Genomic DNA, 24893 nt, shown 5'->3' with positions numbered 1-24893 from the left:
TAGATGAACCCACAAGAGGTCCATCCATACTGGAATTAATACTGACCAATAGGTAAGAGTTGGTGGATGGGGTGAAGGAGGTGGGGACCCTAGGGGGAATCACAGAATCATAGAGTTGGAAGGTACCATATAGGTCATCTAGTCCAACCCCCTGCTCAACGCAGGATCAGCCCAAAGCAAATGTTCTTATGTTGTTGAGTGAGTCCACGGATGGGAATGGAAACCTGTCTCCAGAATACCATTACTAGCAAGAGATATTCGATGAGAATAGAACAGATAAGTTTTTTGAAAACCTGGAAGGGTTTCCCAAATGGATGGAAGTTAATTAATTTTATATAGTATGTATGCGTGTGTGTGTGTTGGCAATTTGATCTCTAGTTCCTCTGCCTCTTCGAAATCCTGCCTGTACTTCTGGTAGTTCTCGGTGCACATATTGCTGGAGCTTAGCTAGTAGGATTTTGAGCATAACTTTGCTAGCATGAGAAATTAGTGCAATGGTGCGGTAGTACTTTGAACATTCTTTAGCATTGCCCTTCTTTGGGATTAGAATGTAAACTGACCTTTTCCAATCCTGTGGCCACTGTTGAGTTTTCCAAATTTGCTGGCATATCGGGCGTAGCACTTTTACTGCATCGTCTTTTAAGATTTTGAATAGTTCAACTGGAATCCTGTCACCACCACTAGCTTTATTGTTGCTCAGACTTCCTAAGGCCCATTTGACTTCACATTCCAGGATGTATGGCTCCAGGTCAGTAACTACCCCATTGTGGTTATCAGTGATGTTAAGCTCACTCTTGTATAGTTCTGTATAATTTTGCCACCTTTTTAAAATCTCTTCTGCTTCTGTGAGGTCCCTACCATTTTGATTCCTTATCATACATATCTTTGCATGGGTTCTCTTCATATCTCCAATTTTCTTGAAGAGATCTCTGGTCCTCCCCATTGTATAGTTTTCTTCTATTTGTTTGCACTCTTCATTTAAGAAGGCATTCTTATCTCTTCTAGCTTTTCTCTGGAATTCTGCATTCAATTGGGTGTATCTTTCTCTTTCTCCCTTGCCTTTCACTTCCCTTCTCTCCTTAGCTATTTGTAAAGCTTCCTCAGACAGCCATTTTGATTTCTTGCATTTCTTTTTATTTGGGATGGTTTTAGTTGCTACCTCTTGTACAATTTTGCGAACCTCCGTCCATAGTTCTTCAGGCACTCTATCAGATCTAATTCCTTAAATCTATTTGTCACCTCTACTGTATATTCATCAGGGATATGATTTAATTCATACCTGAGTGGCCTAGTGCTTTTCCCTACTTTCTTCAATTTAAGCCTAAAGTTTGCAACAAGAAGCTGATGATCTGAACCACAATCAGCTCCTGGTCTTGTTTTTACTGACTGTATAGAACTTCTCCATTTCTGGCTGCAGAGCACATAGTCAATCTGATTTCTGTGTTGTCCGTCTGGTGATGTCCATGTGTAGAGTCGTCTCTTGGTTTGTTGGAAAAGAGTGTTTGCTATGACCATTGTATTGTTTTGACAAAATTCTACCAGCCTGTGCCCTGCTTCATTTGGTACTCCAAGGCCAAACTTGCCTGTTATCCCGGTTATCTTTTGGCTTCCTACTTTAACATTTCAATCCTCCATGATGATAAGCACATCATTTTTTGGCGTTGCTTCTAGAAGTTGTTGTAGGGCTTCATAGAACTGGTCAACTTCATCCTCTTCAGCAGCCGTAGTTGGGGCATAGACCTGGATTACTGTGATGTTGAAAGGTTTGCCTTGGATTCGAACTGAGATCATTCTTTCATTTTGGGGATTTTATATCAAGACTGCTTTTCCTATTCTCTTATTATGAAGGCTACTCCATTTCTTCTGAGAGATTCTTGCAAAAGTTGAACCATAAGGAAGGCTGAGCTCCTGGGGAGGAAAGCTATGGCAAATCTAGACAGCATCCTAAAAAGCAGAGACATCACCCTGCCAACAAAAGTGTGTCTAGTCAAGGCTATGGAATAAAAATCTTTACAGCATCGGACTGTCTTTTTGCCACCAGTTACTTCCACAACTGAGCGTCCTTTCGGCTTTGGCCCAGTCGCTTCATTCATTCTGGCGCTACTCGTACTAGCCGTCTGCTCATCCCCAGTAGCACATTGGACACCTTCCGACCTGAGGGGCTCATCTTCCGGCGTCATATCGTTTTGCCTTTTGAACTTGTCCATTGGGTTTTCATGGCAAAGATACTGGACTGGTTTGCCATTTCCTTCTCCAGTTGATCACCTTTTGTCAGAGCTCTCTGCTATGATCTATACATCTTGGGTGGCCCTGCACGGCATAGCTCATAGCTTCATGGAGCTATGCAAGCCCCCTAGCCACAAGGCAGTGATCCTTTAAGGGGGATACACACACACAATAATATGACCATATACGGTCATGTCAACATGCCCCTCCCCCCAAGTAGCCATTTATGGGCTTGGAAGAGGAGGGGCCCCAGGTGGGCATGTGCACAGCTATGCTTCTAGACCATATTTGATACAATTGTGCCACTTATGGAAGCTTGAATAATGTTTCAGGGGTTTCTCAATAGTAAAAAAGTTGAGAAAGTCTGTTTTACAGAATCTGCTTTTTGAGGTGAGGTGGTTGGCTGTGCAGTGTATCTTCTTTGTTCCCAGATTAGAGAAACACATTCTAAACTAAAGGTAAAGGTATCCCCTGTGCAAGCACCGGGTCATGTCTGACCCTTGGGGTGACGCCCTCTAGCGTTTTCATGGCAGACTCAATACGGGGTGGTTTGCCAGTGCCTTCCCCAGTCATGTTCTAATCTACCAGTCCAAATTATTATATTATACTCTTCATTACATTACAATCCACTATTCCAGTCTACTACTCCAAATAAGAAATAAATCAAGTTTAATATGCTGTACACTAAATTGCTGCTTTCCCTTTGCATAGGGACTAACAGAATCCACTTCAATGGATTTGAAGAAATGTCCATGGGCAGAAAAGCTTCTACCCAGAATAAAACTTTGTCGATCTTAAAGCTGCCAATGGACTAAACCTTTGACCTTTTCCTTCAGACCAACACGGGCAACCGCCTGAATCTAGCTGTGAGCTATGTTAGGCTGAGGAAGTAAAGGTAAAGGTAAAGGTATCCCCTGTGCAAGCACTGAGTCATGTCTGACCCTTGGGGTGACGCCCTCTAGCGTTTTCATGGCAGACTCAATACGGGGTGGTTTGCCAGTGCCTTCCCCAGTCATGACCGTTTACCCCCCAGCAAGCTGGGTACTCATTTTACCGACCTCGGAAGGATGGAAGGCTGAGTCAACCTTGAGCCGGCTGCTGGGATTGAACTCCCAAGCCTTATGGGCAAAGTTTTCAGACGGCTGCCTTACCACTCTGCGCCACAAGAGGCTCAGGCTGAGGAAGTACATCTGGCTAAAGATCACCCACTGAGCTTCTATAGTGTGAATGGACATTCATACCTGGGTCTCCCTGAGCCTAGTCTCTTACGAGCTATATCACATAGTCTGCCTTTACTGTTTCATATTAGATACGATGATGCATCAAATGTGCCGGCCAAGTGTAGGGAAGTGTAGTTGATTTAAAAACAACTCTTGTCCTATTGATGGTGTTATCTGTCCAGTCGTGTCGGACCCTTGGTGATTCTAAAGGAAAGTCTCCGCCATGCGCCCCTGTCTCTGACTGCTTCTTTTAGTTGGTTCCTGGTCATCTCTGTATCGGCTTTGATCGTGTCGAGCCAGCAGATCCTTTGGCGACCACATTTCCTTTTGCCGCTTGACCATGCCGAGCATTAATGATTTTTCTAGTGAGTTTGATCGCATGATGTGTCCAAAGTAAGTGAGCTTTAGCCGTAATATCTTCCCTTCTAATGACAGTTGGTTTGCTCCTCTCTAAAACTATCTTGTGTGTAACTTTGGCTGTCCATGGTATTCACAGCATTCGTCTCCAACACATAATTCGAAAGCAGCTATTCTCCTCCCGTCTTCCTTCTTCAGGGTCCAGCTTTCGCCTCCATAGGTTGTTATGGGGGAAATAACGACGTTGACTAGTCAGCACAATTCTGTTTTTTGTTTCTTGTTAGCTGTTTTAATGCATTTCTTCAAACAGGCCTCTCTGAAGGTTTGGTGCTGCTCCAGTAGGTGTCCCTGTTTAGTTACAAAGTAATTCTCCAAGAGGACTCAACAAATTCACAGATATTTTATTTCCAACCCCTTCAGAAGACTTTTGATAACGTTCTTGAAGCAGAATGCATAAAAATAATTTTCAGCCCTTTTCACTTTCATTAAGAATTGGGTTTTATACCTCGCTTTTCACTACCTGAAGGAGTCTCAAAGCGGCTTACAATCTCCTTCCCTTCCTCTCCCCACAGTCACCCTGTGAGGCAAGTGGGGCTGAGAAACCTGCTCTGTGCAAACAGCTCTAACAGGCCCAATGTCACCTCGCTGGCTACATGTGGAGGGACGGGGAATCAAACCGGGCTCACCAGATTACAAGAAGCCACTCTTAATTATGACACAAAGCCGTTTCAGCTGGAAAAATAACACATTATTTTTCCCAATTAGCAAGCATATTTTTCATAGGGCTGCACCTGTATGGACCTCAGAACAAACCCCCTTACATATACTGGGGTGGATCCAACCATTCTCCAGGTAGCCTCTCTCCAACCTGAGGGAAATTAAATTGCTCCATCTTAACTTTGGCAGAAAACTCCTTAAGATGGAGTTTTCTGCCAGTGGACTGTTAAGAAGGGGTTGGATCCACCAAGGAATGTGGAATGGTGTAATGTATCGTATCTTAGAAGCTAAGAAGGGCTGGCGTTTGAATGGGAGACGACCAAAGAAGAGTTGGCTGAGGAAGGCATTATCAGTGCTTTGGCAAGCCCAAGGTCACCTAGTTGGCTGCATGTGGGGGAGCACGGAGTCAAACCCCCACAAACCCCTAACCGCTACACCAAGCTGGCTGTCTGGTAGTCTCTTGGGGCCATTCCGCACAAAGACCAATGTTGCCAATTGCTTTCACAAAGCAGAAACGCTATTTTAAATAGTGGAATCTCGACGTTCTGCATACCTGCATTTGTAGTGGAATCCAGGAGCGTTTCATTCGTTCCCCACAGGTTTCCGGTCTCGCAGGAATCGCTAGAAAGGAAGCAATTTTTTTCTGTGCTTGTTCCCACCCCTGGCCGTCAATCAAACGGAACAGCCAATGGGCGGTTGTTATCATGCTCCCGAAAAGCTCCTTTCCCTTTAAGCACAGGTTTAAAAACACACACACACACACACACACTGCAACGAATATGCGTTGATTCGTTGCAACGGAGAGACCCAGCTGGCGTGTGAGCTGGCGAGTCATCGTTACTACGCTCCCCCAAGTGGACCCCCCCCCTGCACGGGCGCGATTTTAGGCCAAAATTAAAGGGAACTGGCGAACAGGGGGCTGTGTTGTGCTTGGGGACTTAGGGGAGCTTTAAAGCACTTCTGTGGAGGGACTGTAGCTGGAGAAGCCTCGCTAAGTGAATGAAGCCTCGCTGGTTCGTTGCTTTCTCCGCTCCGAGGAAAAAAAATGGTGATCGCTTTGCTGGAAGTTCGGAGGAGAGCCAGGGGGAGGGACTTTGTTGCAACCACTACAGTGAGAACGCACAGGTCTTTTTCGCAAGTGTTGCAGGTCTACTTTTCCCGATTCCCCGAAAATCGCTACAACGAAGCAATTTTGGCGCTAGTGTTGCAGGAGTGTTGCAGATTGCTCACGACGTCATGTGGAACACAGTTTTAGTGGTGAAAACAAAATGCAAGACTAGTGCTATATTAAAGTCCTGTGGAATGGCCCTTGGTGTTGACTTCTTGACTTGTTGATGACTCTGCTAATTGGGCACTCCTTTCAGTGCAACCCGTGGCTGCAGGAGCTCTAGTTGCTACTCAGACTGTGTTCAGCAACTACTGTAATTCAGGGCTGCTTCTTTGTAGCAGCACTCCACCTGACTCACCTGGCCCGTAGAGTTAGACTGGCACCAAATTCACCTCCTTCCCTCAAATATGTAGTGCTTACATAATAGGAGGTGTGTGTACAATGCTGCCTTCTGCCATCAGCCCATTGTTCTGTCCATCTCAGTATTATTTATTTGGACTGTCAGCAGCTCTGGAGGATCTTGGAGAAAAAGAAAGTGCTGGCACCTCAGAATCATCAATGAAACTATAAAAGATGATGAAGAGAAGGTTGAATTGCTTAATTCCTATTTCTCCTCAGTCTTCTCTTGTGAGAAATCGTGCTCAATGTGGCAAAAATATATCACAGCGGGGATGGGGGGCGGGAATGGTGGCCTAGGATCACTGTGGGGGCAGTCCATAAACACCAAGGGCTTTTTTGCATATCATAAATTCAGCATCATGCTTACCATGAGAAGATGCTATATTCCAGCTGTTCTGTATGACATCGCCAATCTCCCGCGTCTGGCCAGCAAGCTGCTCACTGCATCCACCATTTTAAACTGTGAGTTGTTGAATCCCCAAAAATGGATTCACCAATCTAAAAAGTGCCATCACCCGACGAACAACCAGCAGGCCACCAGCAACTAACTAGGCATGTTTACTACCCCCTTAAGCACCACAGGTAAGGTGGCCAACTTTACCTGTGGTGCTTAAGGGGATAGTAAACATGCCTAGTTAGTGAGGGATATAATTTAGTATATGTACTGCCGATTTACCCCATTATATATTTGACTGCTTACTTTACACTCAACCCAGGGCCAAATTCCTCAGTGAGATCTTATGGGGCTCTAACCTTCCCTCTGTTGTGGACAATCTATCTTCTATCTGACCATGTTGATAATGTAACATATAAAGCCCCTCTATTTGCTTTGGCTGCGAGGAAAATAAGGGCTGACATTATTACCGTTAAGGCAGGCCCCTAATACACTTGCACTTCTGTAGTCATGGATGCTGTTTCAGTTCTTTGGTCTTAAATTTTATATTTTTATACAGTTCCTTTTATTTTCTTCTACTGTTTATAAATTTGTATTTTATATTTTGTAAAGGCCTATGGCTATATACAAATAAAATTTATTTATCTATCTAGTGAGCCTCTTGTGGCACAGAGTGGTAAGGCAGCAGACATGCAGTCTGAAAGCTCTGCCCATGAGGTTGGGAGTTCGATCCCAGCAGCCGGCTCAAGGTTGACTCAGCCTTCCATCCTTCCTAGGTCGGTAAAATGAGTACCCAGCTTGCTGCTGGGGGCTAAACGGTCATGACTGGGGAAGGCACTGGCAAACCACCCCATATTGAGTCTGGCATGAAAATGCTGGAGGGCGTCACCCCAAGGGTCAGACATGACTCAGTGCTTGCACAGGGGATACCTTTACCTTTTCCTTTATCTGGTGAGGGATATCTGTACTTTCCTCTTTGGGATGGCTAATCTGCTTCCTCATTTGTCTCATTTGAGACTCTCTTTTACTCCCTGTCAGACACGTAGTTAGAACCCTTAATTTTCTCACTATATATATCTAGTAGTGTAACAAAAGAAAATCAGCTTTGCCAATGCCAATGATACCCCACAGCATGGTTCTCGACTGGGGGTCAGGACCCCTTTGGGGGTCGAATGACCCTTTCACAAGGGTCATGGCAGGGCAATCAGCTTGCCTAGGAGGGGGGCACCATCCACACAACAGCCTTGCAGGGTAGATCGAGATAGAGCGTTCGTCTGTCTGGAGCAGCGGAAAAGAGCGAGATCGGCATGGTGGGACAAGAGGCAGAACTCAACTGAGAAACCCGGGGAAAAACACAATCATGAGTAAAGGATCTTTACTCCATTGGTCAGTTTCAGTTTAATTTCTGTGAAAGAACCCTTGCATCATTTTATGGAGGAACTGTAGTAAAGGGTCGTGGCATTAGGAAGGTTGAGAACCACTGGCCTTGTAAAGGCCTATGACTACACACAAATAAAATTTATCTATCTAGTGAGGTTTGCTGCCAGTCCCAGCAAGCAACACTGGCCTCACCAGACCAAAAGTCTCTGCAAAGGAACTGCTCCCTCGTTCAGAGTGTGTTTTGCGAAGCCAGCCTGTATAGAAAAGGATTCAGCTTAACCTTCTTCTTTGTCCACATCCCTGGAATACTGGTGCCCAACAAGCGGATAAGTGGTCCACAATGGTGCAGTCCTGTACATACTTCCCTAGGAGTAACACACAGAATTGGCTGTAGCTCCTTCAGTTTCTTCAGATGAAGTGAAACGATCCACTGCATTTGCAAAGGAAACATAGAAGGCTGCCAAAAATAAGTCTCTCTCTCCACCCACCCACTCCCATCAGCATATTTCCTGTTTAGGAAAATCAGACGTTTCTGGTGATTCCTAGAAGTTCTGCTTCTGGAAGGGCCAGCGTTAGATCATCTGCCTCACGTTCAGGGGTTCTCAGGTGTGAGCAAGATGCCTGGGCCATAACAGCTGCAGGACAAGCAGAAATTCGCCTGGTGAAGGAAGGGTTTTCCAGCATTCCATTCCCAGATGGGTTTATGTGCTGAACTTCTGCTTGGCACACAGTTGTTAAAAGCACAAGGATGGCCTGGTGGTAGACAGGAAAACACTATGCGCATGTCAAGACAGATCTCATTAGATCCACTTTGCAAGGAAGAAGATTTGGTTTTTATGCCCTGCTTTTCACTGCCCAAAGGAGCCTCAAAGGGGTTCCCATCACCTTCCCTTCCTCTCCCCACAACAGACACCCTGTGAGGGAGGTGAGGCTGAGAGAGCCCTGATATTCCTGCTCGGTCAGAACAGCTCTATCAGGAGTCTCAAAGCAGCTAACAATCTCCTTCCCTTTCCTCTCCCTACAACAGACACCCTGGGACATAGGCTGAGACAGTTTCTGCACTGGGAACTTTGCTCCCATGCAGGAGCACAAACCTGGCGTAGATGAGGTGCACCAGGCTACATGTTCCCCCTTGAGGGAGCAGAAAGAGGTGGGGCAACTTGCCCCATCGCAAACTCCAGCTTGCATCCTGGTGCAGAGCCTTTATTGTGGAAACCATCTGAGTGCCCTGATATTACTACTGGGGATTACTGGAGGCCCTGTATAGCCTGGAAAAAACAGAGTTTGGGGAAATCTGCATGGTGATCATTTATAATTCATGGAGAACTCATGGCTGCACCTGGAAGTCGGCATCTCCAGGTCCTGGGGAAGTGTCAGAAGATGAAGTCAAGTCTGCCATGATGCTCCCAGGGGGACCTTGGACCAGTCCCTCTCTCTTAACGTACCACACTGGCTGTTCTGAGAATAAAGGAAAGAGAGGAAAACCAGGCTCCTGGGAAGAAGGGCAGGTAACTAGCACAGTACACAAAGGTATACCCAATCGACCCCCAACACACACATTTCCGCTGTCATCAGGGATGAAATCAGAGTCCAGGGGCACCTTTAAGGCCAACAAAAGATTTATTCAGGGTGTGAGCTTTTGAGTGCAAGCACTCTTCCTCGGACTATGAACTCCTTACATGACAGTGGGGATATATAGCAAAAAATCAATTCTGTTACATTAGTAAACTGCGTTACACCTCCAAATACAGCCAATGCTATATATCCCCACTGTCATGTAAGGCAGGGGTAGTCAACCTGTGGTCCTCCGGATGTCCATGGACTACAATTCCCATGAGCCCCTGCCAGCAAATGCTGGCAGGGGCTCGTGGGAATTGTAGTCCATGGACATCCGGAGGACCACAGGTTGACTACCCCTGATGTAAGGAGTTCTTAGTCTGACAAAGAGTGCTTGCACTCGAAAGCTCACACCCTGAATAAATCTTTTGTTGGTCCTAAAGCTGCCCCTGGACTCTGATTCTATTGTGCTACTTCAGAGCAACACGGCTACCCATTTGAATCTATCCATCAGCGATGAAGGCAGCTAAGAGATTAAAAGGATATACATTAAAAAAAAAATCCCCCACAGCCCTTAAAACCAAATGAAACCGCCAAGTTAAAAGAGCCAGTCACACACAGGGCAGGCAGGCAGGATCACGAGGTTGCCAACTCCAGGCTGAAGGCCTTGGCCAGGCGCCGCTCTCTCCTCGAGGCCCGGGAGGCACCCAACGAGGGAGCCCGTCCAAGCGCAGTGTGGTTCGCGGGCCGCCCCCACGGGCGTCGGGGGTAGGGGGGGGGGTTGCGTGTGCGCGCGCCCTGAACAAAGGAGCCTTTCTTTCTCCCTCCCTCCTTCCCTGCGTGGAGCACCGCTGGCGTGGCCAATGGCGCCGCGCCGCCCTCCCTTTGGCTGGGAATTGGATCGAGGGCGGGTAGGCGGCTGGCTTCTTCCGGAGCTGGGAGCGAGCGGTTTCTCCGGGCGGCGGCAGCAGCAGCAGCAGCAGCCCCGGGCAGGAGCGCAGGAGGCGGGGCGCGGGGAGGGTCCCTCCTCGCCTTTGCGCGCTCGCCTCGCTCCCTCCGGCCACTTCGCCGCCGCCGCCGCCCGAGCAAGGAAGCGCCCGCCCGCCCGCAGGATGGTCATCAAAGTCTACATCGCGTCGTCCTCCGGCTCGACCGCGGTGAGTCGCGCTGCCCTGCTTGGTGCGGCCCCCTCCCGAGTCGCCCCGGGAAAGTTTGGGGGGGGGGGCATGGCGGGGACGCCGCTTGCAAGGAAGGATGGGGAGGGCCGCCGGGCTCGGCTGCCTGCCCCGCTGGGAATGCCCGAGTGTCCAGCGGCGCAGGGAAGAATGGGTGGCAGCTTTCGGCAGTCACAGCTCGCTTCTTCAGGGACAGCCCGAATGCATCGGTTCGGCTTCCTCGATGCTCGCGGACTCTTCGGGCTCTTGTCTCCTAATAAGGACTTGCGGAGGCCGGGTGAGCCCCGGGTAGGCTCTGCCATCGCTTTGCAAATGCCGATTGTGTGCGGTGGTGTAGGGCGGGGGGAGGGCATAATTTTGCTGCTGGGTGTGGGATTAAGCTGGTAGGGGTTGTCAACCTGTGGTCCTCCAGATGTTCATGGACTACAATTCCCATGAGCAAATGCTGGCAGGGTTCATGGGAATTGTAGTCCATGAACATCTGGAGGACCACAGGTTGACTACCCCTGCACTAGAAGCTGCTGGGACTGGCTGCCACCCTATCAGCACGTACTGACGCTTTTTACCTGGGAGTCAAAACTATGAAGCACGGTGGGACTTCTTTCATTGAGGGCATCACTCCAAAAAGTTTTCGCTGGTAGCTGGAGAACAAACCAGGGCTTTGATCTAGAGCGGTTTGGGAGGGGTCTGCCTCCCTGGAGAAGCTGCTTGAACCGCCTTTTGTCTGGAACTCTGTGAATGGGACCCTGCTGGTATTAGAGCATGTGCAGAGTTCATGGCCGCCGCTCCGAGAAGCATGGTTCTGGATGTAGGGAGGGAGGATCTCTAGGCTTGAAAAAAGCAGCTGTGGTCAGTCTCTCTCTGTCAGGAAACCTGGTGGGTTGGTTGATTTCATTCCTCCCCTCATGGTGGTCTCCATCAGTTTAGTTTCGGAGGGTCTCCAGAACAGCTAGGACCAAGCCCAGCAGCCCTTCGAGGCCAGCAAGTTCTCCAGGATAGAATTTTTCAAGAGTCCCAGCCCTTGTGTCCGACACCAACTTAGGGCCTTTCCCTCTCCCATTCTCATCACAATCCTATATTGTGAGGCTGAGAGAGGGACCGGCCCAAGATCACGCAGGGAACATCCCGGCTCCTAGCCCATCACTCTGACTACGAGGCTACACTGCAACACTGTTGTTTTTTTTTTCAATAAAGTACAGAAAGGCTTCTCTCTTTCCTCAGGCGTAGAGCTCCAACATGCCTGCCTCCTCTCACGGCTTTTGTCTCTCGGCTGCCAGATTCCCCACCCCCGCCCCTGTCTTTGCATCTCTTCTCAATGTTCGCTCATGCATCTCCCCTTTCCCCAAAGCGCTCGGAGCTGCCTGGATGAAGTTCCCAGGCCACCTTCTATTCTGGTACTGTCCAGGCACAGGTTTGTGAAACTTCAGCAGGGCAGTGATGTCATCTGCACCAGAGCCTTGGCTGGTAGCCAGGCGTGGAATTAGGGAAAGCTCCGAGATTTAGCTGGGGAGGAGATTGGGCTGCTGGGAAGGAGAGGAAAGGTTTAGGGCAGGGCTAGTCAAACTGCGGCCCTCCAGATGTCCATGGACTACAGTTCGCAGGAGCCCCTGCCAGCATTTGCTGGCAGGGGCTCATGGGGATTGTAGTCCATGGACATCTGGAGGGCCACAGTTTGGCTACCCCTGGCTTAGGGCCTGTTCACACACAGCTATCCTGTGCCTACTGGAATAGGCAGCAGCTTGGAGTCGGCAGGGTGCTCAGCGAAATCCAGACAGGATGCCCCACCGTTCGTCCGAGGAGAGTGACTAGCTGTTGTCAGGCCTTCCTTGCAGAGAGCAGACAAAAAGAAAGGCTTCTTTGCATTCAAATGTGGAATTCAATGTCAGAGGATGTCAGGATGGCCATGGGAGTAGACAGCGTCAGAAGGGTTAGGCACATTAGTGGAGAAGAAGTCTGTCAGTGGCTTCCACCCACAGTGACTAAAGGGAACCTCCATGTTCAGGACGTGCCAGTGGCACGTTTAAGACCAACAAGGTTTAATCCTGGGTAAAGGTTTTTGTGTAAGGTGCCTCAGGATTCATATTTTATTCTGTTGCTTCTGGCAAGCATGGCTTACCCACCTGACTCCCATCGCTATGTTCAAAGGCAGTCAAGACACTGAACTCCAGAGCCAGGAAGCGACATTAGGGAAAGTCCCTGTTGTTGGTTCTCCAGAGGAACAGGCTGGCTACTGATTTAAGTGGGTAGCTGTGTCGGTCCACAGTAGCACAACAAAAGCGGGGTCCAATAGCACCTTTAAGACCAACAACAGTGAAAGCTCAAGGTGTGAGCTTTCAAGGGCAGGCACTCTTCCTCAGACTAATGAACTACCATCATGACCACTGTTATGATGGTAGTTCATGAGGGCCTGCCCTCAAAAGCTCACGTCTTGAATAAATCTGTTGGTCTTAAAGGTACTATTGGATTCTGATTGTGTTTTGCCCAGGTGCTATCGGACTTTGATTTGGTTGGCTACTGCAAGGGTAGTCAACCAGTGGTCCTTCAGATGTTCATGGACTACAATTCCCAGGAGCCCCTGCCAGCGAATGCTGGCAGGGGCTCCTGGGAATTGTAGTCCATGAACATCTGGAGGACCACAGGTTGACTACCCCTGGGCTACTCTGTGGGACAGAATGCTGGACTAGGTGTCAGACGCTTTTAGTTCCTAAAAACACCCCATGTAAGAATAGGGGCTCCCCATCCAGGAGATAATCAACCCTACTCTCACAACGGGAGAATTTCCGGAGGGGGGGGGGCTACAAGAAGCAATGATATGCACACTTTGAAAAAAACATCTTTTGACCCACGAGAGCCCAACAACTATTGACCCATCTCATACTTAACATTTATGCGGGAAAGGGCTGTCGCGGACCAAATATCGGCATTCCTGGAAGACACTTCAGTGCTAGACCCATCTCAGTCAGGTTTCCGGCCTGGCCACGGGGTAGAGACAGTGCAAGACATCGTAATGGGTGACTTCTGTTGCCAGGTGGACCGAGGGAGGTCGGTGCTGCTGGTACTACTAGATCTCAGCCGTGTTCAACACAATTGATCATAAGCTTTTCAGTGGCTGATCTCATTCCTCCAGCGTCTCAGGCAGAGGGTAGCCATAGGAGAGAGATCATCAAGCTGCTGACATCTCACAGTTTTTTTCCAATATCTTCATATCTTCATGCACCATCTTGCCCAACTGGTACAGAAGTTTGGGCTGGAATGTCAGCAATATGCAGATGACACCCAGCCCTTCCTCCTGATGGATGGCCACCCTGACTCTCCCCCAGAAGCATTAGCCAGCTGTCTGGAAGCAGTGACAAGGTGGCTCAAGCAGAGTTATCTGAAGCTCAATCCTTCAAAGACGGAGGTCCTGTTGCCAGGCAGGAAAGGACCATGCGAGGAAGCGTTCCTGTCCACCCTAGATGGGGTATAGCTCTCAGTGGCTCACTCCACCAGGAACTTGGGCGTGATCCTGGACACCTCCCTCTCAATGGAGGCTCAGGTCAGGAGAGTAGCTCAGCTGTCATTCTCCCACCTTCCCCAAGCCAAATTACTAGCGCCCTACGGGGCCCCAGAGCACCCAACCACAGTGGCTGCCAGTTGAATTCGGGATCAGGCTAAAGGTTTTGGTAATCACCTTCAAGGCCATATGCGGTCTGGTCCCAGTGAAATCCCCACTCCCCCCCCAAAGGCAGTGGGGTTAAAATGTGCTTCTTCCCGGGATACTCTGCCCCCTAAACTCAGGAAGCACAAAGATTGGGGGGGGGGGGTTACTCAAGGTTGAGGTATCCTGTGTATGATCAGATGAACCATTACAGGGATAGTCAACCCGTGGTCCTCCAGGTGTCCATGGACTACAATTCCCATGAGCCCCTGCCAGCAAACACTGGCAAGGGCTCCTGGGAATTGTAGTCCATGGACATCTGGAAGACCACGGGTTGACTACCCCTGAACCATTACACTGCCTCCCCCCCCCTTGTTTTTCGCTTCTTTCTTCTAGGCCTGGGGTAGTCAAACTGCGGCCCTCCAGATGTCCATGGACTACAATTCCCAGGAGCCCCTGCCAGCGAATGCTGGCAGGGGCTCCTGGGAATTGTAGTCCATGGACATCTGGAGGGCCGTAGTTTGACTACCCCTGTTCTAGGCTAATTACAATCTGTTTCAATTGATGATACTGTCTAAGGAGGGTTAGAGAGCAGTTAGGCCTCCACTCTCCAGGCACTGTACCCCTGACAACTCTTGCCTTTCCTGGAACAGTTATGGGGGGCAGAGGATGCTTTTCCCTCCCTGCACCATGCAATTAACCCCGAGGAGCACCTGTATTTCCCACCAGCGTACGGATTCTACACAATGACCGGCTGTTGTTAGCATAATTAAATGGGTCTTATGCTTGGCATGCATGCCAAAGGCCTTGGCTTTAAAATGGGGGGGGGGGTGACTCTTGTATGAATAACCTTGTAATTAATAGTGAGGTATGAGAAAAGTAGCCAAAGGGAAATGCTTTTAAAATGCACTGCTTTCTCCCTTTTCTTGGCAATGCAATTTATTCAAAAGCGGACGGCGAAACGTTGCTCAGAATCTTCCTGTCTCTTCTAGTGCCCCGTGAAAATGTTTTCTGAATAAGCTACACAGCAACGGCTGGCTGGGGCGGTGACTCATGGACCACAAGAGAAGCGGTTTCTGCTTCCCGCTTGTGCAATAAGCCTGCCTTCCTCCCATGCAGAAAGGCACTTTGCAGCCTTTGCAGGAGGAGCATCTGGCCAAAAATGTGGTGACGTTGGAATCCAGCAGTCTCTGAACAGATGGGGATTGCGCTGCTTGACACCCACAGAGGTCATTGAGCAATCCACGTGGCTGGGAAGGGTCTATAGCAGTGGTCCCCAACCTGCGGTCTGTGGCCCGGTGTCGGGCCGCGAAGGCCAGGGCGCCGGGCCACGGTTCCCTCTCCCCGCCCCCCCCCCGCAGTAAAAAACTTCCCCCGGCCACAAGCTTGCGGCCTGGGAAGCTTCTTACTGCGGGAGGGGGGGGAGAGGGAATCAGCGCCGCGCATCGCGCATGTGCGGCCCGGCCGCGCATGCGCACTGCGTGGGCGTGCATGCGCGCTGTGCAGGTGGGGCAGTTGCCCTGCCGGTCCCCAGTCGGAAAAAGGTTGGGGACCACTGGTCTATAGGAAACACCCATAGAGCTCTACATGTCTCTGTCTAAAGGAGCTCATGCCAATATGCCTTCCAGATGTTCTCCCAAATGCATGGGACAACACAAGAAGGGAGGTCATTCAGAGGGGTCTCTATAGAATCTCCTTGGCAAAGGGGTGCGAATTCCAAGCCATCAGCCGGCCACATGTGAAATTGTGTGTGCGTGTGTGGGGGTCATTTCAGACAAGCAAAGAGTTTGTACAGATAAGACGCTGCATCCAACACGCACGCAGAACTGGGAGTGCACATCTGAAGGTCTCCTGAATCTGCTGCCTAACTGCCATATTCAGTATCGCATTCAGAAAACATGATAGAGTGGAAACTTTTTTCATGGTGTGGCCGGAGGCGGTTACTGGCAGGCTATTTTAATAGTTGGCTGTAGTGGTCAACATAACCGGTTTCCACATTGAGGAAGTGTCTTGAGGAAGAAGGTGATCAAGATCTGGCCGCCTTTTCTCAGCAGAAATGGTTGCTAACATTTGACCCAAAAGGACAGGCAGGAATGGAGGAGCAAAATGCTTCTGCATCTCTTCTTCTAAAAAAAAACAACAACAAAGCATCTGCTCCAGCAGAGATTTTTGGCTACAGGCCCTCAGGCCTGCCCCCAGCTGAAATGAAGCTTAAATCCATGACTGCATTTGCCGTATTAGTCTCTCTCCTATGCCTGCGCTGTGTCTTCGTCTCCACTCCCCCTGCATCTAAATTGAGATGGATGCTCTTTGGGATCAGGATCTGACTTACTTGTGTGTTCACTTGTAAAGTGTTGCCTGTTTTGATGGCGGCAGATATCCATGCATGAACTCATTGAGGCCTGCACCCACTCAAAATCACCTCTGTTGTCTTTGGAGGGTTCTTACCGAATAAATAACGTTTGGGATGGATTCCCTGTTGTGTCACAAGATTACTCCTCTCCGTTTAGAAAATCCCCCAGGGAGGAGAAGCAGCCAGGTATCTTCTCCCATTTGGCTGCTGCCATCCCACCCACCCTGCCCACCAGCCCAAATTTATTACCCCAATGGGTAGAGGGGCAATTTGTGTTCAATTTGTGCCAGACCTTGCGGCTACATGGAAGCGTGTTTGGCCTTATCCTGGGCCAGGTGTGTCCTGGCCCCCACCTGGTGGAATGAGCTCCTGGAGCAGATCTGGGCCTTGTTGGAGCTAGAACAGTTCTACAGGGCCTGCAAAAGGGAGCTCTTCTGCAAGGCTGAGGTCAGTGACAGCATCTGTTGGGACCCCAAAACCCCCTCCCGTTCTGATACGCCCATTAATCTCATTGCAGGCAATCTGTGGGGTAGTGACTGGAAATTTAACGTTAACAGTGATCAGACTTTCAATTGTTGCTGTTGAGGTTGTTATCGATTGTATAGTGACCAAACTTATATTGTTTTTGTCACACAATTTTCTTGGCTTCAGATACTGACTACGAGTCTAGCCAGCCACTGGTATCGTGTCTCCTGAATTCACTGAACAGTTCTTGTTTGCAATAGCTGAAAAGGAACCTGGCAGGGGGCAGCTGCTCAGGTTATGCTTTCCTGGTATCCACAACAGATTCCCTTCTCCTGCACTAGATCCTTTTCCTGACATTGCTAAACTTGAGTGCTGATGGTGTTTTTGTGCAGCCCTCAAAGTCTCTCTCAGTGCAGTGCAAAGTGCTGTTCAGTGATTGAGCAGAGTGTGCAGGAAGCTAGGAGACAAACTAAACAACAACCCAGCCATTGTAGCAACAAGCATTTGTACCACTCTTAAAATTTTGTTTAGGGATTGTCCTGGCCCCTTTAAACTCTGTCTGCCACTAGCAATGTTTTTTTTTACGTTTTTGTTCTATGTGTTACTACGCAGTAGATGTGCACCTGGGTATTTTGCTTTTTCTGCCTGAGTACTTGGCACAATGAAATGGCATCAAAGACTCCAAAATTCCAACAGAACAATGATTATATTAATAATGAATGTATGGCTCAGGGAATTTGGCAAACGGTGGCTGTCCTTGTCTCAATAATTGTCTTGCCAAGGTCAGAGTTTTTTCAGTGCTAGGGCTGGCTTTTTTACACTGGGTGTGGTGTGAGTCACTTCTTGTTTTCCCAAAACTTTAATAGGCTAGGCCTCATCCCATGAGGAGCAGATTTCCTTTAAGGGTCAGACAGGTAAGGAGGTTTTGTTAGGTAGGCTGTTTTTGCCGAAATAAGTATTTGCAGAGCTCCTAATCCTTATTCTTAGGAACATGTGGTGGAAATGCAATGGGATCAAGCTGGTACTTGGTAAATTGTGTTGTGTTTCATGAAATCACTTAATGCCTCTAGGGTCTTGTGTACAGTCACTTTCCCAGTCAAATACTGGGGATATTACATCTCTACCTCTTAAATCTTATTACACCTTAGGCTATCCTATGAAATTACAAAAGCTACCATGTCGATGACAGCTTCCTTTTTGGACTCCATAATGGTATCATTTGTTAGCGAGGCCCACATTCTTGAGTTATTGACTCTTGCCTTTTTTGCATTATACACTACTAGGGACAAAGCCCGTTGCATTCAGGAATACAGTGGGCACTAGACTGGGGGTAGGGGTGGGTGGAAGAACTCTACAGATGGGCTCTCCCTCCCCCCAGGACCTGGAAAAGCTGCAGGCTGGAGGCCCCTGAAATGGGAACTCATCAGCAGGGGCAGCTCTGATGCAGCAGGGATCTGCTGGAAGGAAGTGGAAGGAGGAGGGAGTGGTCAGGGGTGGGGGACGGAAGGCGATTGGCTGGCCGCTAGACAGACAGGCAAGCCAGTTGGAGGAGGAGGCACTTAGGGGTGGGTGTTGAGTGGCACAAGCCATGAGACCAGCTCCTCCTCCTAGCCCTTACCAGAAATATTAAATGGAATAAGTAGCTCTTTAGTTTCTGAAATCTTCTTGGAGTGTTTTTAGAGCATGCCTGTTACCATCTGAAACTTCCTTACTCCAAACCAGACCGTTGAATCATCTCATTTGGTATTGTCTATTCTGATTAGTCTCAGGCAGAGGAAGATCTTTCCAGGGATTCTTTAATAGGTTTTGCTAAAAGAGTTACATCTGGGACCTTCTGCATGTGATCTGCCATTAAGCTGTGGGTCCTCCTTTGAGGTTATGGTGTTGGAAGGGGCCATACAGGCCATCTAGTCCAACCCCCTGCTCAATGCAGGATCAGCCCTAAGCATCTGAAAGCAATAATTCCTATGCATTCATATGCAATAATTCCTCCTTACCCTATTCTGCCATTTCTGTAATAACTCAGATATATCTGAACATATAGGTTAGGTCAATACTTTATCATTCAAAACATCCGTTGCTCAAAAATTGGCGTACAACACAGAGATACATAGCAGACAGCTTTTGGAGAGAAACAAATATTTTCAGATGCCCGATGGAGGTATTTTTTTTTAAATTGCTAAGAAACTAACAGCCGTGTTGAAATCCAGTACATTTAAATGCTGTTTCACTAATCTCAGTATCATCAGTGTTATTGTAATTAAACTCAGGGCTGTGTAGAAATTGATACGGTTGTTCTCACTGACCTGTGAAATGAATGAGATTTTTCAAAGACTGATGTTTCTAGATCTTATGGCCAGAGTGTTCTCTCTGTTTAAAGCAAACAAAATCTTTTGCAGATCTTCTCTTGGAAGTCCTTCATCTTTTAACCTTTGCTAGCTGGTAGCACAGGCCTAAGTTCTTCAGTTGAGCTGTATGTCTCCCTGGGGTCCTGTCCTTTAAGTGGGACCTGGAAGTAAGAACTCCATTGCCCCCCTCCCCCCTCCCAGCTTCTGGAGCCAATAGGATTTCTGTTATCCTCTGGTTTGGTAAATCGTAGTTCTAGTATTTTTCTGGCTGTGTCCTCTTACATGAATTCTCTCCTGGGCATTGATGAAGACTGCCTGGTTTTGCAGGTGAGTGCACAGAGCTAAATCCTTTCTGTGAGTGTGACAAAACATTTAGCCTGGATGAGGGAGACTCTTGATTTCCCATCCGTCTTTGACAGCCTGCCAAGGTCTGGGAGCTATTGAATAATATTTCCCCTCCAAATAAGGTAGGCTTGTCTCCCCCCCCCCCCCCCCCCCCAGTCTGTGAGTTACATTCTCTCACTTGAATGGATTCATTTTGCCTTCTGCAGACAAAGAAGTGTGTGTACTACACTTTTAAAAATGCGGGGTGGTGGGAGAAGAACACCGTGCCCTTGCCCCAAATATGACTTCTGCTTCGGTATAAATTATGAACATTCCTTGGGATTTCTTATCACGGGCCAAGGTAGAACCAACCTGCTTTCCTTCACAATACTCCTCCCAAAGTTCTAGGAACATCTGATATGAAGAATATTCCAGATCTGTAACAACAAAAAAAAAAAAAAGGGGGGGGATCTGGAGGAAAGTGCTGGATGCCTGTGATCTCCAAGAATAAACAGGTTCTGTGCAGGGATATTGTTGGGGTGGGCATGCAAGCACACTATTGCATCAGCAAGGAGGTGGTCTAGACTCAATTTCTGTTGTGAGATTGTTTCTGCGGACAGAGTGCCCTCATGCACAGCTAGCACATGAGGGATAGAGGTGCAGATGGTACTGAGCAGTATTTTCAGTGCCCAATGGTCTTCAAGACACAGGGGTTGGAGTCAAACTTGGTGTTCTCATAGAATCATAGAGTTGGAAGGGGCCATACAGGCCATCTAGTCCAACCCGCTGCTCAACGCAGGATCAGCCCTAAGCATCCAAGAAAAGTGTGTATCCAACCTTTGCTTGAAGACTGCCAGTGAGGGGGAGCTCACCACCTCCTTAGGCAGCCTATTCCACTACTGAACCACTCTGACTGTGAAAATTTTCCCCCTGATATCTAGCCTATATGATTGTACTTGTAGTTTAAACCCATTACTGCGTGCCCTTTCCTCTGCAGCCAACGGGAACAGCATCCTGCCCTCCTCCAAATGACAACCTTTCAAATACGTAAAGAGGGCTATCATATCCCCTCTCAACCTCCTTTTCTCCAGGCTGAACATTCCCAAGTCCCTCAACCTATCTTCATAGGGCTTGGTCCCTTGGCCCCAGATCATCCTCGTCGCTCTCCTCTGTACCCTTTCAATTTTATCTACATCCTTCTTGAAGTGAGGCCTCCAGAACTGCACACAGTACTCCAGGTATGGTCTGACCAGTGCCGTATACAATGGGACTATGACATCTTGTGATTTTGATGTGATGCCCCTGTTGATACAGCCCAAAATGGCACTTGCCTTTTTTACCGCTGCATCACACTGCCTGCTCATGTTTAGCTTATAATCCACAAGTACCCCAAGGTCTCGTTCACACACAGTGTTACCTAGAAGCGTATCCCCCATCCAGTAGGCATGCTTTTCATTTTTCTGACCAAGATGCAGAACTTTACAATTACCTCATTTGCCCATTTTTCCATTGTGTTCAGATCTTGTTGAACTCTGTCTCTATCTTCTGGAGTATTTGCCAGTCCTCCCAATCTGGTGTCATCTGCAAACCTGATGAGTAGTCTCCCCACCCCTTCATCTAGATCAGTGGTCCCCAACCTTTTTATCACCGGGGACCACTCACGGGGGACCACTCACCGCCTTTTACTGAGGCCCAGTCGGGGGGGGGGTAGTTTACTCCTCTACTCTCAACCACTGCCCTAACGCTCTCTGATCGCTATGGTAATGTTTAAACATCCCTTCAAAATAAGATACAGACATGCCACAACAATGAACATAAGGAACATTTTATTTTCATGGAAATTTTAACTCATGAGAAGGCATCCTTCGGGGGCCCACCTCCAATTAGTTGAAGGACCACATGTGGTCCGTAGCCCACAGGTTGGGGATCACTGATCTAGAATAAATATGTTTAAAAGTACCGGGCCGAGCACCAAGCCCTGAGGTACCCTGCTACTCACCTCCCTCCAGCCTGATGAAACACCATTGACAACACCTCTTTGAGTGCGGTTCTCTAACCAATTCTCTATCCACCTAACTATCTGAAAATCCAGATTGCAGTCCTTCAATTTATCCATCAGAGCATCATGGGGAACCTTATCAAAAGCTTTACTAAAATCCAAGTAAACTACATCAACTGAATTTCCACGATCCAGCAAACCTGTTACTTGGTCAAAGAAGGAAACCAGGTTGGTCTGACAGGACCGGTTGGAGACAAATCCATGCTGACTTCCTTGGATCACCAAATTGTCCTCCAGATGTTTGCAGATCGCGCCCTTTAATATCTGCTCCATTATCTTCCCCACAACAGAGGTCAGACTCACTGGCCTGTAGTTTCCCGGGTCATCCTTCCTCCCTTGTTCTCGAGCAACCGAAATCTGTGCTCACCCTGGAGTTTTGGGCATGTGTGTAACAATTGCAGAATGAGTCTCTTCATGGACACAGGTGTGCATTTGGGGCTCTGGCTGCCTGCCTTCTTTAATGTCAGTGCTTTAGAGCAGCGGTCCCCAACCTTTTTATCACCGGGGACCAGTAAACGCTTGACAATTTTATTGAGACCCATGTGTGGGGGGTAGTCTTTTGCCAAGGGACGCTGCAGCCTGAGCCCCTGCTCAGCTTGCTTTCCCGCTGGCGCCTCTGACTTCCTGCCGCCTACTAGGGGGTGCTGCCAGCAGCAGCTGCGCAGTGTCACACCGAGGGGGAGCCCCAGCCCTGGCGGCCGCTGGAGAGCACCAAACTGAGCTGGCGGCAGAGTGGCAGGGCAGCCCCCAAGGCAGCAGCTGGGGAGGAGGACGAGGAGGAGCCACGGCCCGGTACTGAGTGATCTATGGATCGGTACCAGCCTCCGGACTGCGGGTTGGGGACCGCTGCTTTAGAGCAGTGGTTCTCAAACTTCCTAATGCTGGGTCCCTTTAATACAGTTCCTCAAGTTGTGGTGACCCCCAACCATAAAATGATGCATTCTTTTACAGAAATTAAACCGAAACTGACCAATGGCGTGAAGATCCATTTTTCATGATTGTATATAAATTGTTTTTTTCTCAGTTCAGTTCTGCCTCTTGTCTCACCATGCTGATCTCACTCTTTTCCGCTTCTCCAGACAGACAAACGCTCTATCTCGATCTACCATGCAAGGCTGTTGTGTGGATGGCGCCCCCCCCGGCCAAGCTGCTCACCCTGCTGCGGCCCCTGTGAAAGGGTCGTTTGACCCCCTAAGGCAGGGGTAGTCAAACTGCGGCCCTCCAGATGTCCATGGACTACAATTCTCAGGAGCCCCTGCCAGCATTCGCTGGCAGGGGCTCCTGGGAATTGTAGTCCATGGACATCTGGAGGGCCGCAGTTTGACTACCCTTGCCCTAAGCTTTGCCTCTCTACCAGTGAGCATTCTGGAGCACCATCTGCCTAAACTGATCCTTCTACTTGGATGTCTCATCTCAAAATCATTGTATTCATGACGGCAATTCCTAAGGAGGTATTATGCATTACTAAATTGCTCATTTTTCCTTCTGTCTCCCTCCCCTTAAATTTTTTGTCACTTACCAACATCCTAAAGCCTTAAACCAGGGGTAGTCAAACTGCAGCCCTCCAGATGTCCATGGACTACAATTCCCAGGAGCCCCTGCCAGCATTCACTGGCAGGGGCTCCTGGGAATTGTAGTCCATGAACATCTGGAGGGCCGCAGTTTGACTACCCCTGCCCTAAGGTGCAGATAGTACTGAGCAGTATTTTCATTGCCCACTGGTCTTCAAGACACAACCCGTCCCCCAGGTTGAGAACCACTGCTTTAGAGGACGCCTTGGTTGCTGTGACTTTAGGTACTTAAAAAATAAGAGGGAAATGGGGCATCTGGCAGGCTATGTCCAAATTCCATGTGTTCAGTGGGGCTGCCACTCTGAGAAGACAAAGGGTGGCTGTGTTCCTTTCCCCATGCTGAACTGCAGCAGTTAATGGATAACCCTGGCTACAAGCAGGCCCCCTGGCCACTGGGGAAGCTTTGTCGGTGTTTACTTTGGACCAGATGAATGCCGTTTCAGAGGCGAGTCAAAGCCAGACATTGTTTGCATGGTTCCACAGACTGCCAAGGGTTTCTTTCTCCTGAAAGGCAGTAATTGGGGTTATGATTGTGATGATTTGGGTGGCGGTTTGTGCTTTGAGACAAGCATGGGGCGGCCCTTGGAAGGCACGGTTTTGAAATCTGATCATGTTTCTGCCCAGCAGACAGAAGCTGGTGGTTTCCGTGGTTCAGCCTTGCTGCTCTGTTTTGCAAGGGAAGGGCACCAATTTCGTCACTTGAGATTAAAATAACTTGCTTTCCTATACTGATGTGGAACAAGGACATGCTCGGTGCTAAATTCTCCCCTGGTTCTAGGACTCCATCCTTGATGGGTGGTTCTCACCGCTGGTGCTAGGGAGGCAGGCCTTAAATTTACTTCCTCTTCCTGTCTCCCTGGTAGAACCGCCCTCATCTTCAGTTTTTCTCCTGCCTGCAGGGAGTGCGGTTGTGTGAGCATTAGCTCTTCACCTTTTTTTATAGAAGCTAGATTAAGACTGTTAGTTGGAATTTCTATACTAAAATCCTTCTACTTCTTTTCCTCTGTATCTTTCCCTCCCAGTTCATAGTTAATGTTGCCAGGTTAGAGTTTAAAGTTTAAAAGTTAGATTAATAGGAAATTTACTTACTGTTCAGAATGGCAACAAGTGTTTTTCAAGATGATTATTTGTTGGAGTCTGATCTCCCAGGCACGCATGGAGCTGCCGGTGGAGCTACGGGCCCGGCAGATTGCGTTCCATCGGGAACCTTACTGACCGTGGCAGCCCAGCAGCAGCCCGAGAAGCCTAGGAAGGCTATTTGCAAACCAGCCAAAAGGCTGCGTGGAGAGAAGTGTGAACGGGCTAGCAGAGGCGTTCTGCCTAAACAAACAAGCTCCGGAGGCAATTCTGACTGCGTCATGATTAGCTCTGCAGGGAGCTTTGGCCTTGAGGGCAGCCATGTGCCGAGCTCTGAGTTGCACGTGGGGGAAGGAGTCCCCCTAGTGGCTGAATGCCAAAATGACTGCACGAGCTCTATAATACAAGGTGAATCCCAAACCTCTGTTGGCTCTCTGGGACACCCATAGCCTGGCACTTCTTCTGGAGACAGACCTGCAAATGTGAGTGAAGGGCTGCCTGCTGGCATGTCCTCTGAAATGTTCAA

General features: G+C 48.6%; 1 protein-coding gene and 1 long non-coding RNA gene across 2 annotated transcripts in view; one reads left to right on the top strand and one right to left on the bottom strand.

The window, feature by feature from the left end:
* Positions 1-10198: 10198 nt before the first annotated feature.
* The window catches only part of SH3BGRL (SH3 domain binding glutamate rich protein like), a 48586-nt gene continuing 33891 nt past the window's right edge, over positions 10199-24893 (top strand). The window contains exon 1 of the mRNA XM_077307388.1: positions 10199-10515. Coding sequence (XP_077163503.1) covers positions 10222-10515 — 294 coding nt within the window. The 5' untranslated portion in view covers positions 10199-10221. The remainder of the gene's footprint in view (positions 10516-24893) is intronic.
* On the bottom strand, positions 15915-24803 carry LOC143822700 (uncharacterized). Its single transcript, XR_013226236.1, has 3 exons — positions 24380-24803; positions 20033-20097; positions 15915-16296 (listed from the first exon to the last, which is right to left on the bottom strand). It is a non-coding gene; the product is annotated as an uncharacterized LOC143822700 (long non-coding RNA).

The sequence above is a fragment of the Paroedura picta genome, chromosome 13, assembly GCF_049243985.1.
Source record: "Paroedura picta isolate Pp20150507F chromosome 13, Ppicta_v3.0, whole genome shotgun sequence".
Lineage (NCBI taxonomy): Eukaryota > Metazoa > Chordata > Lepidosauria > Squamata > Gekkonidae > Paroedura > Paroedura picta.
The sequence above is the reverse complement of the archived record's forward strand: the minus strand, read 5'-3'. Positions and strand labels throughout refer to the sequence as shown.